The sequence below is a fragment of the Diadema setosum genome, chromosome 11 (genome assembly GCF_964275005.1).
Source record: "Diadema setosum chromosome 11, eeDiaSeto1, whole genome shotgun sequence".
Lineage (NCBI taxonomy): Eukaryota > Metazoa > Echinodermata > Echinoidea > Diadematoida > Diadematidae > Diadema > Diadema setosum.
The window spans coordinates 14,527,485-14,543,807 of NC_092695.1; the positions used below are offsets into that span (position 1 = coordinate 14,527,485).

At 38.9% G+C, this 16,323-nt stretch overlaps 1 protein-coding gene across 1 annotated transcript in view; it reads right to left on the bottom strand.

The window, feature by feature from the left end:
* Window positions 1-15,564, bottom strand: part of LOC140235255 (uncharacterized) — a 100,669-nt gene extending 85,105 nt beyond the window's left edge. The window contains exon 1 of the mRNA XM_072315288.1: window positions 15,265-15,564. Coding sequence (XP_072171389.1) covers window positions 15,265-15,267 — 3 coding nt within the window. The 5' untranslated portion in view covers window positions 15,268-15,564. The remainder of the gene's footprint in view (window positions 1-15,264) is intronic.
* Window positions 15,565-16,323: the final 759 nt, after the last annotated feature.

Consider the following 16,323-nt stretch of genomic DNA (forward strand, 5'->3'; position numbering starts at 1 on the left):
GATGAAATACCTCGTTTAGTACATGGAATCACTTGCATCTGTGTATGGGCATTTTGCCAATGTACCTGAAACAGAAACTGCTTGACGGATACCTTGTCATTCCTTGTATCAAACGTGAAGCACCTCTGTAAACTGACAAGCACGATTTGTAAAATAGCACTACGACAATATTATAATCTATACACTGCCTTTCATTCACTGCAAAAGTACCCTGGTATATGACCCCCCCCCCCCAAAAAAAAAAAGCAAAACAAAACTTTGAGTACCAGTTTTTGATCTTCAATATAGTATAGCCATATTTCATGCTGAATTTCATCTTCAAATATTGTAGCAAAGCTTCCTTGTAATATTAATCACACTTTAAATCAGCATATGTTTCTTGAAACATGCTATTCAAGGCTCAATATCAGTGGTAGCTCGGGGCCAACAGATAAAATACATGTCGGTGTTTGGCCACCACTTTTTAGGAAATTATATAATTTGGTGGCCTGATAAGGCAATTTTTTTTTTTTGTTTTGTTATAATACATTGTTTTTATAATGTGTTTTTCTCATCTAGAATAGGGGAGAATAACTCACAGCTCAGTGCTTGAAAACTGCATACATTTCAGCTATATAGCTACTGCAACCATGGTTGCCAGATCACCACTGATCACTGCCAAACATAGCATATTTTACAGTTGAAATCACCTTAACTGTTTTTTCTCACTTCCAAATATCTCGGTCAGGTTCTATAAATCCATTGATAAAATGTACGACCCTTATGTTGAATATAATAATTTCATGCTTGTGTCGTGTCATGGAAAATCATATTTATGCCTCATCAATAATGAGTATATTAGCCTATGAACAAAGTCAAGTGTGTTATACTGAAGACTTTTCACTTCACTTAAAATGAGAAATTGAGAAAGTTAGACAAGAGGAAAACTACACAGAAATGATAGATAGGAAGAAGAGGGAAATTTAGGTATAGATTCTACCTGAAAATGAAAGAAGAAAAGATAGAAAAAAGATAGAAAATAGATCATCTACACGAATATGGACTATCCTCAGCTCCTAAAAACGTGAGTACTGGTATAGAAACCTACATCATAAATTTGGGAAATCTTAAAGGCTAGTCAAGACTAGGATCGTAAGATTCTAGAACTAAATTATTGTTGCTATTGGGGGACACCCACGAAACCCCCAAGAACCACGTATGAATAACCACACTCTCACCGTACAGATAGAAGAAAACACACGTGAACAAATACAATCGTCGACAGCCGAATCACAGACTATATCGCAAATCAGATTGATATTTTTCATGACTGCTATTGACAAGCGTAATTACAATTACGCTCTCTTCTTACAGTCATGTAAAAACTTGATTTATGTGATTGAGAAAATCCAGCACTATCAAATGCTGTTGTTCCCTTTTCAAGTCAAAGTTTCAGTGCAAAAATATCGCCGTCAAACTTGAGTGGCCTCTTTTTAGCTCCCCACGGTGAAGCTCCTTTTTTAGATCGATTGCTGTTTTTGCATTGACAATGCACACAAACCGAGTTGTACTGAACACCGTGTTGTACGAAGCTTTTTAGAAAATGCATTGACATTACATTTTTACATTACGATTCGGTTAAAATATTCATTCGAAATTTTGTCCTTGATTAAACCCATTAATGAACAGTGAATTTTTGCGTTTTCCCACACATCCTCATCAACAGTCAAAGCCAATGATAATAACATTAGGCCTAACGTTACATTTTTATGTGCTCTGTACGCAGCGCAGTGCGTACTAAGCGTTCTGTGCGTCAAAACTACGCGGTCGGTTCAAAAAGGGTGGTCGATGTGTAGTAGAGCTACCATACAGTGTCAGTGAGTGTCGATGTGTTGGACACCTACTAACTATGGGTAGATAAACTACTTGATGAATACGTTTCTACTATTCCATGGGCCAGGCCAGATAATGGTACCACCTGAGGTGGCAAAACCTTTTTGGTGTCATTTTGTTTGTCGGGCATAGATATGCTCATCAAGCTATGATAGCATTTCCAAATGAGTAGCTTAGTCATAATAAATGTACTTTTAACCAATTTGGTCTCGTTTTTATATCCCTATACTTGTGAATCGAGACTAATCGCTATACAAAGAAGAGCCCTGTCTTCTGTATGTCCACAGGTGTTCTGTTGTAAATGCGGTGCACTTATTCTTTATTCAAGACAGCGAAAGGAATATCCGAAGGTTATGATGTCCACAGGTTTTCTGCTGTAAACGCAGTGCGCTTAGTCTTTATTCAAGACAGCAAAGGGAATATCCAAAGGTTATGATACAGTGTATATCCCTTTATCTAAAAACAAAAAAAAAAAGCAATTTTGCCGTATTTTGATATTTTTTTCAATTATTCATCATTTTCCGGTGAAAACATGAATGCCACGCCAATGTCGCTTTATTTTCATCCAACAATGAAAGATAATGCAAATACAATGTACCGGTACACTACAATGAATTATAATAAATAATATTGTAAATGAACATAGTGACTTAAAAAGATAGATCTGCTTTAAAAAAAAAAAAAAGAAGAAAAAAGGCTTGTGAAGCTGCACCTAGTCTTCACAATACATTCATCTTTATGTTTGAAGAAGGGGAGGGGATCTTTGTCCCTCGCTCAAACGCGAAGATGAAGCAAAAGTTGCTGCTATATAGTGCCGGGGGTACAATCGCATTGCGCGGCAATGGACATTTCAAGTTTGCATATACAGCACGATTGCTTATACTTAAGTTACAGCACTTGATGTATTCATATAAGTTTTGCCTTTGTCATGTAAAAGTTACATTAAAGTCACATTGAATGAGAGAGAGAAGAGAAACAAAAACAAAAACAATCATCTACGAAGCATATTTAGCATTCTATGTGCCCTTTCAGGGCATGACGTTATAGAGAACCATGATTTGCCCAACATAAAATGAACAATGAACAACAGAGAAGGAATGAATCCCACTAAGATCACAGGAGCACAATATACTGCAGGTGCATCCGCAAAGACTCAGAAATAAACATGATAGATACAATGAATAAAGAATGAGTTGTTAAAGGACAAGTCCACCTTCATATACATGGATTAAGTGAATGCAACAATATTAGTAGAACACATCAGTGAAAGTTTGGGGAAAATCCAACAGTCCGTTAAGAAGTTATGAATTTTTAAAGCATCTGCGCAATCACTGCTGAATGAGGAGAATACTACAGTGTATGATGTCACATGCGTACAACAATATAAGGAAAATAAAACGAGAATTTCACAAAACTTTGTTTTTATAATAAAGTGCACATTTCTTCGACTCGTTACTGACATATGTAAGGGAAATATTATTCCCCTTGCCTTCTGAAAGAGAGAAGTTGAGTGTTCTTTTGTTATGCGAGAAAAGTGAAAATATGTTGAATTTTCTTTCTACTTTCTTTATATCGTTGTACTCACGTGACATCTTCTCATCCAGCCGTGACTGAGCAGAAACTTCAAAAATTCATAACTTTTGAACGGATTGTCCAATTTTCCTCAAAATCTCAGTGATGTGCTCTACTGATATTGCTGCATTCACTCAACCCACATGTCTATGAAGGTGAACTTGTCCTTTAAGGGTTTACATAACGTATCACTGGTACTGTGAGACAAAATATGATTTATTTGTGTTGACCCATTCTGGTTATCACTGCAACCAGCATACAAAATCAAGTTGTGAATAATTTTTAGTGCTTTCCCAAAGATGTATGATTGGGAAAAGTCTCTAGCATGGTTCAATATGATTTCTTCACATGAAATATGATTAGAGAAGTTTTGTTTTTACATTTTCCGAGGTAGTATTTGTCCGGCTTGTGCCGAAAGGGTGGGTTGGGTGGTGGCGCGTCGCGTTAATGGGAACACCACCCTTCGTCCAAAGCCCCCCCCCCCCGGTTTTGCCGAAAGGGTGCGTTCGGAGCGTTGGGTCGTGTCGTGTTGACTGGAACCCCACCCTTCGTCCGAAGCCCCCCACCCCACCCCCCCCCTCCCCCCCCCCCCCCCCCCGGTTTTGCCGAAAGGGTGCTTTGGTACTTTTTCTCATGTAATATTAAAAGACGAGTTTTGAATCTATATTTAACCTTCAAACGACCATTTCAAAGAGGCTATCGTCCGGATCGGTTTACACTCTATTACCACTTGGTCTACAGCCAGTTGGTCTAATAGACTGTTTAATATCAGTTGGTCTAATAACCAGTTGCTCTAGTCATCATTTCGTCCAATTACTGTTTGGTCTAATTGTTATTTGGTTTAATTACTATTTGGTCTACAGTCAATTCGTCTAATAATAGCCATTTGGTCCATTTTTGGTCTAACACCAATTTATACCGATTTGGTCTATTATGAGTTGGTCTAATTCCATTTCGTCTAATCATCAAATGGTCTAAAATGAAACCAAATTTGTCCAATATAAATTTGGTGTACACATCATTAATTTTGGTCCATTGTATGCCCAGTTGGTCTAGCCTCTGTCTATCATCATTTAGTCTAGTCTACAACCATTTAGTCTAATAACCATATTGATCTTATTGTCATTTGGTCTAATAGCCAGCCTCCTGGTCTAATCAGGTACCATTTGGTCCAATCATCGTTTCGTCTAGATATGACCAACTGGGCTATTTTTTTTTTTTGGAGGGGGTGGGCCCTTTTTATTGATGTGTACACCAAATTTATATTGGGCAAATTTGGTTTTATTTTAGACCATTTGATGATTAGACGAAATGGAATTAGACTAACTCATAATAGACCAAAAATAGACCAAATGGCTATTATTAGACGAATTGACTGTAGACCAAATAGTAATTAAACCAAATAACAATTAGACCAAACAGTAATTGGATGAAAGGATGACTAGACCAACTGATATTAAACAGTCTATTAGACCAACTGGCTGTAGACCAAGTGGTAATAGAGTGTAAACCGATCCGGACGATAGCCTCTTTGAAATGGTTGTTTGAAGGTTAAATATAAATTCAAAACTCATCTTTTAAAGGTACTAGCCCACATTTGCAAACCCACGAAAATCAAAACTGCATAAAACAGGTCCAATATGACTTCAAGTACAAGTTATAACAGTAACATACCTCACCTGTTGCTCTTTGTCTATACCATTCGATAAAAGAGAGAAAATCATCGTTTTAAAATCAATTTTCAAACCGGGTCAACCCGACCCAAAATCAAATTACGAGCGCGGGCTAGCTACGCACATTAACTTACACATGTATCGCATGCATGTAGTACGTGCGTGGACCGGAGCTAGCGAGCGTTTTTATACGCATGCATACGGTGCATTTTCATTTATTTTTATGAAAGTAATGGCCTAATTGGAACGAAATTTTGCACAGGTGTTACTGCAATCATACCCAAACTCCATGCTAACTATGAGACCAATTAATTGCTGCAGGTTTACAAATGTGGGCTAATACCTTTAATATTACATGAGAAAAAGTACCAACGCACCCTTTCGGCAAAACCGGGGGGGGGGGGGGGGGGGGTTCCAGTCAACGCGGCGCGACCCAACGCTCCCAACGCACCCTTTCGGCAAAACCGGGGGGGGGGGGGCTTTGGACGAAGGGTGGTGTTTCCATTAACGCGACGCACCACCACCCAACCCACCCTTTCGGCACAAGCCTATTTGTCCTAAATAATACTATTTTATAGCAGCGTCTCCATAACAATTGTGACAGCCCCTTTTCATCTGCTTTAAAGCAATACATTATGTACAGTCAAAACCACAACAACGTTTATTTTAAGGAAATTTCCCTTTATTATTAATAGTATAGCACCCTCTTTAATTTTTATCTTTATTTCTTATGTGGTAAACACCATTTTCTTGCAAGATTTGGCCCTTTAAATGCACTAAATTTGTCAAAATAAGGCTCAAAATATATTCTTTTGTCTTTATAGATTTGAAATAACAGCACAATTCAATGAATTTGATTCTGTTTTACCTCGCATGCCCAATTCATGATTTAGAACAAAGTAGTTGAATATTATTATTTTGACAATTTTTCTTTGTTTTTAGCGTATTTTGACCGAGTGCACCCCCATCCGGCATTTTGGTGAAATTTTGATGGTGTCATTTTTTTAGAGCATCGTATGCTAAATATATGTGCCAAACTTCAGAGGAATTGGTTGAAAAACCTTGAAATTATCAAAGGTCATACCATACTTGCCAACATTTTCATTTGAGAAAGCGGTAGAATCCAGGATGCCTATGCGAGCAGCGCTAGCTTGAATGCTAATGAAATCTTTCAAAAGCAGTAGTCTACCGCCAAATGCGGCAGAGTTGGCAAGTATGTCATACTCTGCCTGTCTTTGGTCACAGAGTGTCAACAAAAAATTGGTCGGGTTAATGGCTGAAATCTATGACTGAGCTACTACTCTGGAAATGCTATCAATAAAAATAGCAAAATATAATCCTTAACTGTTAGAATAGTTAGACTAGACTTGGAATTTGTCAAGACTGACAAATTAGGTGATCCGATCTCTTCGGAAATCAATGATTTTAGTCCCGATCCCAGTAGTTATGACCAAACAGGTTTCATCTGTGTCAATAAGGACATTGACCGTGTGATGTTTGGATTCTCATTTAGAAAAGGTAGTCAGACCTGCCATCTATGGTACACAATTCCGTATACACTAAGATACAAAATGAAGTATATTTGATCTTTGACCCTACTTTGCACAGACAAGATGGCATCTGAGCAAAACGTGGTTATTTTGTGAAATGATCCCTGTAATATGGTCTTTACGTGTGCAAAATATGGGAAAGATAGGACATGTATTCACCAAGATACAGGATAAAACATTTATGACCTTTGACCCTAATTTGTATACCCAAGATGGCGTCTAATCAAGTAGTTGTTATTTTATGAAATAATGTATGTGACATGATCTAAACATGTGCAAAATATGGGGGTGATTGGGTCTGTTTTTCTTGAGTTATTGCAAAGAAAGTTGCAGAAAGAAAGAAATATCTCAATACATCGAAGATAAGCTTTAATTTCAACCAAGTTTTTTGACGTGATCACGAAACCGTATGAAAAAAAACAATGGGCACATAACGATAGCGCAAAGTCTCAGCTACAACATATTAAAATCTGGGAGAAATTCATCAAAGGGTAAGTGAGCTAGTGCTCGATAAAGATAGTCGTGTCAATTTTCATTTCCAGAAAAACAGCACTCCCATAGAGATAACACGTAAACTGGCCAGATTTGACAAGGTTACATTGAATTCATTTTTAAGATGTGATGCCGTCATCTAATCAAAATTTTGTAAATATAATTAGGAAAGAGCATGTAATAAGCTACAACATACTGAAATTTGGGTCAAAATTGGCAAAGGATTAGTGAGATACGCTCGAGTGACCTTGAAATTGATGACGTCATTTTGAAAATTAACTCTCTTTATTTTTTCACGAAATTTGATATCTTTTAATTATTTTTTCAGCATCGCCACCCCATGAAATGACATGTACAACTCCTCAGCTTTCAGAATATGTAAAGAAAATGGGGGGTCACCGTCCATCCTGACGAGTAAAATCGGATTTAAAATTGGCGGTTTTTTGGCAAAGTTGCACTGTATATCGCCATTGAACCGCGCGCGGAATTTCAAATTTGACGGACCCTTATGACGTCATATTGAGTCTGATTGACTTGAAACTTGGTAGAAATATTCCTTGACATTTCAGACATCCGATCCAAGTGAAAAAACGAGAAATTTCTATTGCATATGAGCTGTGCATGCGTATATGTGCGCGCGCGTACGCGTCCGTCCAATTTTTTCAATTTTTCAAAAAATGCCCCAATTGGTCTGAAACGTATGCAAAAAAATTTTGAGCTCAATTGGAGCATACAAATATTTCAACGCGCGCGTACGTGTGCGTCTTAAGCGTTTATATGAATTTTGAGAATATGAGTAGAATGCGCTTCACTTGAAATATATGTGACGTGAATTTCATTGAAAAATTCCATTCCATTAATGAGATATGAATGAGAATGTGTTTTCATATAATGACGTCATAGTAACGTCACGGTTGACTGATCACTATGATTTTATTAGATCTGTCGTCTTTGGGACATGATACATATACAGTATAATTTTGACATTGATAGGATGAGGACTTTCTGAGCTAACCTCTACACAACATTTGAGGAGAAAGAACTTTTTTGTGACAACGGGAAGTTTAACACTAGACTTGGAATTTGTCAACACTGACAAATTAGGTGATCCGATTTTTTTTTTAGTCGATGATTCGAGTCCTGATCGCAATAGGCATGACCACACAGGTTTCATCTGTGTTTAATGACATTGACCGTGTGATGTTTTAATTCTCATTTAGAAAAGAGAGTCAGGTCTGCCATCTTTGGTACCAAATTCCGTTCACACTATAACGAGGATACAGAATGAAGTATATTTGATCATTGAGCCCACTTTGCACAGCCAAGATGGCATCTGAACAGAAAGTGATTACTTTGTGAAATGATCGATGTGACGTGGTCTTTGCGTGTGCAACATATGGGAGAGATAGGACATGTATTGACTAAAATACAGGATGAAACATTTATGATCTTTGACCCTTATTTACATGTCAAGACGGTGTCTGATCAAGTAGTTGTTATTTTATGAAAAAATGTACGTACCATGAACTAAACATGTGCAAAATATGGGGGTGATAGGGGCTATTCTTCTTGAGTTATTGCAAAGAAAATTGGAGGAGGAAAGAAATATGAAAATACATCGAAGATAACCTTTAATTTTAACCACTTTTTTGGACGTGATCCCGACACCGTTTGAAAAACAAAGGGGACACGTACGATAGCGCAAAGTCTCAGCTACAACATATTAAAATCTGGGAGAAATTCACCGAAGGGTAAGTGAGCTAGTACTCTTTTCGAAAAATCAATGATTTGAGTCCTGATCCCAATAGGCATGACCGTAAAGGTTTCATCTGTGGTTATGGACATTGGCCATGTGATATTTGGATTCTCATTCAGAAAAGAGAGTCAGGTCTGCCATCTTTGGTACCAAAGTCGGTATACACTATAACGAAGATACATAATGAAGTATATTTGACCATTGACCCCACTTTGCACAGCTAAAATGGCATCTAAGAAAAAACTGGATATTTTGTGAAATGATCTTGGTACCGTGGTCTTTGTGTGTGCGAAATATTGGAAAGATAGGACATGTATTCACCAAGATACAGGATGATAAATTTATGACCTTTGACCCTAATTTACCTACCCAAGATGGTGTTCGATCAAGTAGTTATAACCTTATAAAATAATGTACGTCACATGAACTAAACATGTTCAAAATATGGGGGTACTAGGGAATGTCTTTCATGTGTTATTGCAAAGAAATGTGCAAAAAGAAAGAAATATGAAAATACATCAAAGCTAAGCTTTAATTTAAGCAAAGTTTTTCGACGTGATTTCGACGTCGTATGAAAAAAAAAAAACGGAGGACACATTACCGATAGCGCAAAGTCTCAGCTAACACATTAAAATCTGGGAGAAATTCACCGTAGGATAAGTTAGATAGTGCTCGATAAAGACAGTCATGTTGATTTTCATTTCAAGAAAAACTGCACTCCTATAGAGATAACTCGCAAATGGATCAAATTTGACAAGGTTACATTCAATCTATTTTTACGAGGTGAAGACTTCCTCCAGCGAAATTTTGGATTGATTAAAACTGATAGAGTATTAAATAAGCTACAGCATACTGAAATCTGGGTGAAAATTGACTAAGGATAAGTGAGATACGCTCGAGTAAACTTGAAATTTGATGACGTCATTTTGAAAATTGACTTGTTTTGATTTATTAAGAAATTTGATATCTTTTCATCATTTTTCCAGCATTGCCAACCCATGAAATGACATGTACAACTCATCAGCTTTCAGAATATGTAAAGAAAATGGGGGGTCACCGTCCATCCTGACGAGTAAAATCGGATTTAAAATTGGCGGTTTTTTGGCATTGTTGTACTGTATATCGCCATTGACGCGCGCGCGGAATTTCAACTTTGACGGGCCCGTATGACGTCATTTTGAGTGGGATTGACTTGAAACTTGGTAGAAATATTCCTTGACATTTCAGACATCCGATCAAAGTGAAAAAACGGGAAATTTTCATTGCATATGAGCTGTGCGTGCGTATATGTGCGCGCGCGTACGCGTCCGTCCGATTTTTTCAATTTTTCAAAAAATGCTCCAAATGGTCTGAAACGTGTGCAAAAAAATTTTGAGCTCGATTTGAGGATACAAATATTTCAACGCGCGCGTACGCGCACGTTTTAAGAGAAAATATGAATTTTGAGAATATGAGTAGAATGCGCATAACTTGTAATATATGTGACGTAAATTTCATTGAAAAACTCTATTCCATTAGTGAGATATGATTGAGAATGTGTTTTCATATAATGACGTCACAGTGACGTCACGGTCGACTGATCACTATTATACATTAGATCTGTCGTCTTTGGGACATGATACATATATGGTATAATTTTGAAATTGATAGGAAGAGGACTTTCTGAGCTAACCTCTACACAAATTTTGTCCAGAAATAAAGAAGAAGAAGAAGAAGAAGAACCAACAAAGAATCCGTACAGATACAGAAGGTGATCCGAGAGGATACTCGGATCACCTAATGAAGCTAAGCTTTGATTACTTAAGCCGAGTTTTTCGACGTGCTTTTGACGTCGTATGAAAAAACGGAGGACACATTACGATAGCGCAAAGTCTCAGCTACAACATATTAAAATCTGGGAGAAATTCATCGAAGGGTGAGTGAGCTAGTGCTCGATAAAGACAATCATGTCAATTTTCACATCTAGAAAAAATCCCTCCCATAGAGATAACACGTCATAATGACGATAAAGAAAGAAGTACATATGACCTTTGACCCCACTTTGCAAAGACAAGATGTCATCTGAGCAAAAAGTGGTTATTTTGTGATATGATCCTTGTCACATGGTCTTTACGTGTGCAAAATATGGGAAAGATAGGAGATGTATTCACCAAGATACAGGATGAAACATTTATGACCTTTGACCCTACTTTACATAACCAAGATGGCATCTGATCAAGTAGTTGTTATTTTATGAAATAATGAACGTGACATGAACTAAGCATGTACAAAATATGGTGTTGATAGGGTATGTTTTTCTTGAGTTATTGCAAAGAAAGTTGCAGAAAGAAAGAAATATTTCAATACAACGAATATAAGCTTTAATTTCAACCACGTTTATTGATGTGATCCCGACATCGTATGAAAAAACAAAATGCACATTAACGATAGCCCAAAGTCTCAGCTACAACATATTAAAATCTGGGAGAAATTCACCGAAGCATAAGTGAGCTAGTGCTCGAAAAAGACAGTCATGTCAATTTTCATTTCCAGAAAAACTGCACTCCCATAGAGATAACACGTAAACTGGTCAAATTCGACAAGGTTACTTTCAATTCATTTTTATGAGGTCATGCTGTCATTCAATCAAAATTGTGTTATTACATAACTGATAGAGTATTAAATAAGCTACAGCATACTGAAATCTGGGTGAAAATTGACTAAGGATAAGTGAGATACGCTCGAGTAAACTTGAAATTTGATGACGTCATTTTGAAAATTGACTTGTTTTGATTTATTAAGAAATTTGATATCTTTTCATCATTTTTCCAGCATTGCCAACCCATGAAATGACATGTACAACTCATCAGCTTTCAGAATATGTAAAGAAAATGGGGGGTCACCGTCCATCCTGACGAGTAAAATCGGATTTAAAATTGGCGGTTTTTTGGCATTGTTGTACTGTATATCGCCATTGACGCGCGCGCGGAATTTCAACTTTGACGGGCCCGTATGACGTCATTTTGAGTGGGATTGACTTGAAACTTGGTAGAAATATTCCTTGACATTTCAGACATCCGATCAAAGTGAAAAAACGGGAAATTTTCATTGCATATGAGCTGTGCGTGCGTATATGTGCGCGCGCGTACGCGTCCGTCCGATTTTTTCAATTTTTCAAAAAATGCTCCAAATGGTCTGAAACGTGTGCAAAAAAATTTTGAGCTCGATTTGAGGATACAAATATTTCAACGCGCGCGTACGCGCACGTTTTAAGAGAAAATATGAATTTTGAGAATATGAGTAGAATGCGCATAACTTGTAATATATGTGACGTAAATTTCATTGAAAAACTCTATTCCATTAGTGAGATATGATTGAGAATGTGTTTTCATATAATGACGTCACAGTGACGTCACGGTCGACTGATCACTATTATACATTAGATCTGTCGTCTTTGGGACATGATACATATATGGTATAATTTTGAAATTGATAGGAAGAGGACTTTCTGAGCTAACCTCTACACAAATTTTGTCCAGAAATAAAGAAGAAGAAGAAGAAGAAGAACCAACAAAGAATCCGTACAGATACAGAAGGTGATCCGAGAGGATACTCGGATCACCTAATAATATATGCATTTCAAAATGCACAACTAACAAAGGTTGTTAGAATTTGACCGAAAGATCGGTCTGTATAGTAGCCCTACTACATATCGACCACCCTTATTGAAACCGACCGCGTATAATTCGCGCACTGAACATTTAGTACGCACTTCTCTGCGCGCAAAGCACATAAAAATGGATTGGCTTTGAATGTAGATTAGGATGGTGTGGGAAAACGCGATAATTCACTGTTCATTAATGGTTTTAATCAAGGACAAAATTTCGAATGAATATTTTCACCGAATTGTAATGACAGCACAATGTAATGTCTATGGAAGTTTCTAAAAGGCTTCTAAAAAGCTTCGTACAACACGGTGTTCAATACAACTCGGTTTACGTGCATTGTCAATGCAAAATCAGCGGTCGATCCTAAAAACGCGATTTACCGCGGGGAGCTGAAACGAGGCCACGCAAGTTCGTCGGCGATTTTGCACTGAAACTTCGAATCGAAAAGGGAACAACGGCATTTGATAGAGCTGGATTTTCTCAAGCACGTAGGTCAAATTTTTACGTGAATTTCAGTGTTAAATATTCTTATCGAGCAAATAAACATTAGGCGGTCGATTAGTAGTAGGTCCAACCCTATCTGTCCGTCGGGGAATGTTCCGCGGAGACTGCGTCGGGGAGGACAGAGTCCTCCGGACAGACGGATCTTTCTGTCTAATACCCCTTTCCCGCTGAAGAAAATCTTCCCGGGGGCACCTGGGGACACCCGAAGAACTCCGCAGTGTGAAAGGTCATTCGGTTGAAACCTAGGGGAAGCCTAGGTGAAACACCGATGAAATTTTGGGCAATTTTTACCCGAGAAGCGTCCTGGGTAAACACCGATAGTTCAACGGGAAATCACCCGGTGGTTCACCGAGAGTGCCCAGCGTGAAAGGTTGTCTCGGTGAAACACCGGGGAAAATATGCAGATTATGTCGAAGGTCATGTCTTGTTTCTGGTCATGCACACGTTTTCAGCTAGCTAGCGCGCACTCGACCTCCCAAATCCACACGTACAGGGTATAGTTGGGTGTTCATAATATCGGACACCTAACGTTTTTCTATCAATAGAAACGTGAAAAATCTCACAATTTGCCTGAAATTTTACTTACGTGTGGAGAAAATACTCCGGATTCAAAAGCGCGCACTGAACATGCGATCTGAGGTACGCGCTCTAGATGGCGGCTTCGAACGCGTGGGGTGTCATTTTTTCCGCACTCAGTTGCCGGGCTCATATCGACCGACCTTCCCCGCCCTCTATTGACAATACGTATAAAGCGTACTTAAACGCGTTTTTTCGACAAGCTGCTGTTTTTTTCTAGTCGTAATTTTTTTCCCCAATAATATTTGAATATATTTTGAATCCTTCGATATTACTTTTGAAGGACTGTTTGATGAATTTGACTTGATTTTCATTAGGAAACTTTTCATCGTAATTGAAATAAATTAGATAAGTCGGTTTGTTTTTTCACATTCATTTCTCGTTTCTGCATCAACTCGTACGGTCGTAGCGCGCGGGCGACAAAATGTTTATGTCATGTGTATGTGTAACGTGTGTGCAATGTGCACGATCGTACAAGCGGCGGTGACAATTTTGCGGTCAAAATCGTCAAATTTATTACGGAAGGATACTCTACATCTAACAACGAGTCAGCAAAGGTAGGCCTACTTATATGCAGTTACACGATAAACCTTATTCGATTTTGCTAAATTTCGGTAATTTAGAGGGAATACTTAGTTGTTTTCGCCACATTTTACTCGGTAGCGTAGCCCAGTGAAGAATCGAACACCGTTGCGCGTAGTCCCATGCGTACATTTTCTTTCTGTACGCGCAATGCCATTATAATGCGCGGTCGGTCGTTACGGACCCGGTCGGTGGGTTGGACCCCTACCATACTAGTAATTCGTGTTTGTAAACATACACACGATTATGTATGTCGTTTCGTGTGCAATGTGGCGTTCACAGTGCGACAGCATTGTTTTCCATCGTGCTGTGCATTGTATTGTTTAATTAGCACGCCGTGTCAGCTGATATAGGTTTACAATGTACTTGATCGCTTTGATGCTTCCTCCTTCGTCTTCCTCTAGTGTCTAGCTCTTAACTCTTCCAGTAAAGTCTGATTGTGATGCAGTCCGCCTCTTGCTTGATTTTTTTTCGTATTTTGTGCTTTTCTCGTCAAGTGCTGGGTTTACAGTGTGCAGGAGAAATCCGTTGACGTTTTGTACTGTTGAAATTTGAGGGAATTTTGCAAATGGCTGGAGCGTGGACCAAAGACGAAGAGAGATTGTTACTTCAATACGTAGCGAGGCAGCAGTGAACGAAGAACTGAGCGGGACGTCGGCTGACGCTGGCACCGCGTACGAGTCCCTCCTCCGAAAACTTGCTGAACATGGGATCGAAAAAACCAAATCGCATATGCACAACAAACTCAAGTACACTGTACATAAGATCACCCACGTTGCGAGCAGAAAACCCGTCTAGGGGAAAGTTTCACCGAGAGCAGTGTGAAACGACGGCACTGAAACTTTCACCGAGAGGTTCCCCGGTGAATTCACCGGGGAACCTCTCGGTGGTTCACCGAGACGGGCAGCGGGAAAGGGGTATAAACTAGAACTTGCCACCTCAGGTGGTACATTGTACCAATAACCCATTTTTCGGGTCTTGGCCCATAATGGACTATATTATCTATACGAGTTACAGTACATGTACGTCATTAGGCCTACCATGGTTCTTCTTGTTGATATTCTTCGGGTAGAAAAACTTCTATGGAGCAGAGTTTTCTAACCAAGGCCAAGCGCAAGGGCTGGGCCGTAATCAGAACCAACACCGCTGCCGAACCAACGTTGACTTCTCTGGGACGTTGCTCAAGATGGATCGTCAGCTTGCAGCATGCAGCATCCGCCCCAGCTAGCAGCTACAGATCATTGTTGTGAGAGACCTAGATCTACTGGTATTAAACTGATGGGTTAGTAGATCTAGCTAGAGACATCCGTAAAGGCGTCACGTCCCGCGCGTGGTAACAACATGTGCATATCATGCACCGAGTCGATTTACAGTTGTTGTTGTTTTGTAGTATCATGCTAGCGATACGCGTTGCCTCGTATGCGTATGGAACGCCATGTGTTGCAAAAGTCGGGGAAACCCGCTGATCAGAGGTGTCGAGACTTCGAGCTCTGCACGAGGAAAGCAAAACCTTTGATTACCGGTAGTAGTTTTATAACTCCGCAAGCACAGCTCGAAACCTATATGCTCAGTAGTTTCATCTCTGCATGCAATTCGAAGCCGCCAAACAGTAATTTCAACTCTGCACGCAAAAAAAAGTTTTATCTCTGCCCTGGATCTCTGCTGTACGTACGAAAAACAATTAATGCTAACGTTGTGATGATGGGAGGTGGAAGAGAGAGACCTAAGGCTGCGTTCACATAGAAGTATTCGGTATTCGCTATTCGCTATTCGGTACCACGTCAGAATTATTACCAAGTTATTATTATACTAAGCCAAATACATATAAAATGGAAAAGCTGTTTAATGTTGCAGATAGAAAGATTTTGATCATACTTGCCAAGTTTGCCCATGCTATTATGGTGGAATTCAAGTCCTCTAAGCCACCATTTTAGCTTCCCCACCCCCATCTCTCCCCTTCCCCTCCCCGTAGAATACATTTTTCCCCCTCCTAATTCCATGACTCTTAATATTACTGTTTTACTTAGAAACTGTAATGTCTTATGCACCATTATTATTTATCCGGTTCCGACTTGAAGGGATGGTTCAATAGTGGAACA